At 48.9% G+C, this 3,217-nt stretch overlaps 1 protein-coding gene across 1 annotated transcript; it reads right to left on the bottom strand.

The window, feature by feature from the left end:
* Positions 1-905: 905 nt before the first annotated feature.
* LOC123169274 (40S ribosomal protein S14-like) lies at positions 906-2,782 on the bottom strand. Its single transcript, XM_044587110.1, has 6 exons — positions 2,670-2,782; positions 1,851-1,973; positions 1,729-1,774; positions 1,556-1,641; positions 1,253-1,382; positions 906-1,152 (listed from the first exon to the last, which is right to left on the bottom strand). The coding sequence occupies exons 1-6, from the start codon at positions 2,670-2,672 to the stop codon at positions 1,085-1,087; spliced, it is 456 nt and encodes a 151-aa protein (XP_044443045.1). The 5' UTR covers positions 2,673-2,782; the 3' UTR covers positions 906-1,084.
* Between the last annotated feature and the right edge of the window lie 435 nt (positions 2,783-3,217).

The raw sequence follows: 3,217 nt of genomic DNA on the forward strand, positions 1-3,217 counted from the left end.
TAGGGGGAGGGATCCCTGCCCGACCCCATCGTTTCCATGGGGAGAAAAGCCACAACCCCATAGATCAGGGAAAGAAGGCACGACTCGAGCGAGACAAGCGCAAAAGGCGTCTTCGACCCAGATCCAGCGCCCGCCGGCGACCACGTTAGACTCACTCCGTCAGCAACCGAAGCAACGCCCCTGACCCGCTCCCTCCGGTGCCCAGGATTGACGACCCGACAGCGTGTCCCTCCTCCATCCCCAGGCCGCCGTCGAGCCCCTCCTCCACCTGGTCTACGATGCATCCCTCGTCGAGCTACAACGTCAGGGCTCGATCTGTCCTGTGTGGCGACTTTTAGCCAGCCCTGTAGATCGTCAAGGAGAAAAGCAGGGGCGACACTCCTCTAATCTTCTTGTTGTCTCCGGCATGGCACTGACCAGAACCCAATTCGGTTGAGCCGCCTGATGTGATGCGGTTGATAGCCATGGTCTTGTAGAGCTCCAGCTGTGGGAACTCATCCATCTCTCCAGCGATGGTAACCGCAGCAGCGCACTGGAATAACTAATTGCATTGGTAACAAGGATGTATTATCCCCATCTCTGCCAAATGGTGATGTGAAGTTTCCACAGGGTTACTAATTGGTCAAGAACGTTCTACCCGGGAACCTTTTCCATGGCATTATCTCCCTTTGGAACCAAATGTGCCTCAAGGGGAGTACAGAGGCGACTCACCACAGGGACTTTCTTGGGTAGTTTAAAGAAATAAAACGCACTTGTTATCAGACAGAACCGTGCAACATAAAGTGTGCTACTTCCGAAAGCACCATCACACCACCAGGAAAGACAAGTGGTAGTACGTAACAACCGATCTGACAAAAGAGATCACTCCATTTCATGGTTTCCATAGACTGAAAAACTAGTTTTGCGCATAAATACCACAAGTTTCTGAACCAAAAATAGGATCCAAGCAACATTCATAGTACAACTAACAGCAAATGATCCTCAACAGAGCAAAATTAAAGCTCCTCATGACATTCATAGAAACAGCAGGACTACCAGAGAGCAGCAAGTTTCTTGATTGCCACCAGTACAGCTGAAAGATAGCCTACAGCCTCCTTCCCCTCCTTCCTCCCTTCCGACGGGTGCTGTCAGTGGGAACTAGAGTCACGTCCTCTGCAGCACAAGAACAAACATTATGGTTAGGCACATGCAAACACAATAAGATGGACATATGTGCTTCCACAAACACTACATCAGAAGAAGCGTTTCATACCAATGCGCCCAATTTTCATCCCAGAACGAGCAAGAGCCCTGAGAGCAGACTGAGCTCCAGGTCCTGGTGTCTTGGTCTTGTTGCCTCCAGTGGCACGGAGCTTAATGTGCAGCGCGGTGATACCAAGCTCCTGAAAGAACAGAAACAACTCTTGAGACAACATCTCAGGAGAGCAATGCAGGACTACATCCAAGCCACGTATCAACATTCCATCATAGCTTGGCAAACATCAGTCTAATGAGCAGAAGACAGCTGATAATAGGAACAGCTGAAAGTGAAACCTAGATACTTCAGGATGATTACCTTGCAACGGGTAGCAACATCCTGAGATGCAAGCATAGCAGCATAGGGTGAAGACTCATCACAATCAGCCTTGACCTTCATGCCACCTAGATGGTTTAGAGGAATAACAGTGCATATTAAGTACCAGCACTAACATTCTTAATGCAAGTAATGGCATAGGCAAAGACACATACCCGTGATCCGAACAAGGGTTTCTCTCCCAGACAAGTCAATCACATGCTGCATAATGAGATTAGAGTCACTACACATGAGACAACAATGTCCATTGCATAGGTGCTGAGAAGAAAATACTCACAATGAAGGTGTCATTGAAGGATGCAAAGATGTGAGCAACACCGAAGACATGCTCTCCCTCACTGACAGCCGGTCCAAGGGTGACATTCTCCTCCTTGGGCTCCCTGGTCTTCCTCTTCGACGACTGCAACAACAAACCACTATTGACATTAGATAAATCACTAGGCTAAAATGAATGGCAGCATTTACAGAACATTTCTGGTTTTGTGCAGCACATGTTAGTCAGCCTAACTTGATACAAAAATACCGTGTGCAGCTTTAGGAGGACTACATTATGTCACTAGTGGCCAATTGCCATGAGTTTCAGTAAATTCTAGTACAAGCTGATAATAATCAGGCAAAAGCATAACTTTAATGTTCGGAGCAATCATGACAATTCAACCAAAAAGGCAGGGCATCAATATATTTCTTAACCTCGCATCCTAATGGGGGCGAGAAGATGGCAGTCCATCCAATTCCTTTGTCATTCAAGCAAGCTAACTTAATCCATCCACACTACCCCATTCCACCGTGTGATACTGAATACAATTGCATCCTTCATGGCAGACTCGACATCTACTAGCACCCACACGGTACAACAGAAGGAGAAATACGTAATCCTAGCGCAGTTTCAGCTGCCTAGCCGCCGCAAATTACAAATCCTGCCCGCCTACCAAGCGCCACAGGGACTCTGGGAGAACACGAATCGCCTCTGTCCTAGCAAATCATTCTACCGAGCCGCAACAAATCGACAGCAGAAGCTGGTGTGAATTACCGAATCTGCTCTCTTTCTGAACCGAGAAACAATGGCTACGACCTAATCAGGGAGAAGGAAACGCACCATGGTTGCGCGGAGCGGCGGTGGATTGGAGAAGACGACGGCAAGAGGAGGAGGAGTGCATGCCTGGTTGAGATCACGAGTGCGCCGCCGCCGAAAGCTCAGAGGGTCGGAGGGCGAAGGGGTGCCCGCTTATATACGAGGGTGCCGCCAGCTAGGGTTTAACACCCCGCCACCGCTCGGCTCAAATGCCGATTTTGCCCTCACGCATGTGTCACTGCAGGTGGGTCCAAGGGATTATTGGCGATCCGGGCCGGTAGTTGGGCCGAATGAAATGGTTTCCTCGGGCCAATGTGACACCAAAAGGTTTGAATGGGCTGGATGCTGGGCATTTCCGTCTCTCTGAGTCTCCTCATGGGTTTCTCGAAAAACAAAAACAAAAGTCGCCTCTTGGTGGACTCCGATTGCTACTTGCTAGGTGGGTCGGCCTCCTCTGATTTCTTCGTCCATGCTCTGAGGACTCATGGACAAACCATTTGATAAACAAAGATTTATATAAAACCACCCCTAAAACCATCCCAATGGAACCATATGCTTGAACGCAATTTTTG

Source organism: Triticum aestivum, chromosome 7D (genome assembly GCF_018294505.1).
Source record: "Triticum aestivum cultivar Chinese Spring chromosome 7D, IWGSC CS RefSeq v2.1, whole genome shotgun sequence".
In the NCBI taxonomy this organism is placed as follows: domain Eukaryota; kingdom Viridiplantae; phylum Streptophyta; class Magnoliopsida; order Poales; family Poaceae; genus Triticum; species Triticum aestivum.

Bases quoted from the DNA above. Each gene is read 5' to 3' on its own strand.
- LOC123169274 (XM_044587110.1), bottom strand. The intron at 1,642-1,728 runs GTATGTGTCTTT...TAAACCATCTAG, and splicing joins AACCCTTGTTCGGATCACGG to GTGGCATGAAGGTCAAGGCT. The intron at 1,153-1,252 runs GTATGAAACGCT...CTTGTGCTGCAG, and splicing joins GATGAAAATTGGGCGCATTG to AGGACGTGACTCTAGTTCCC.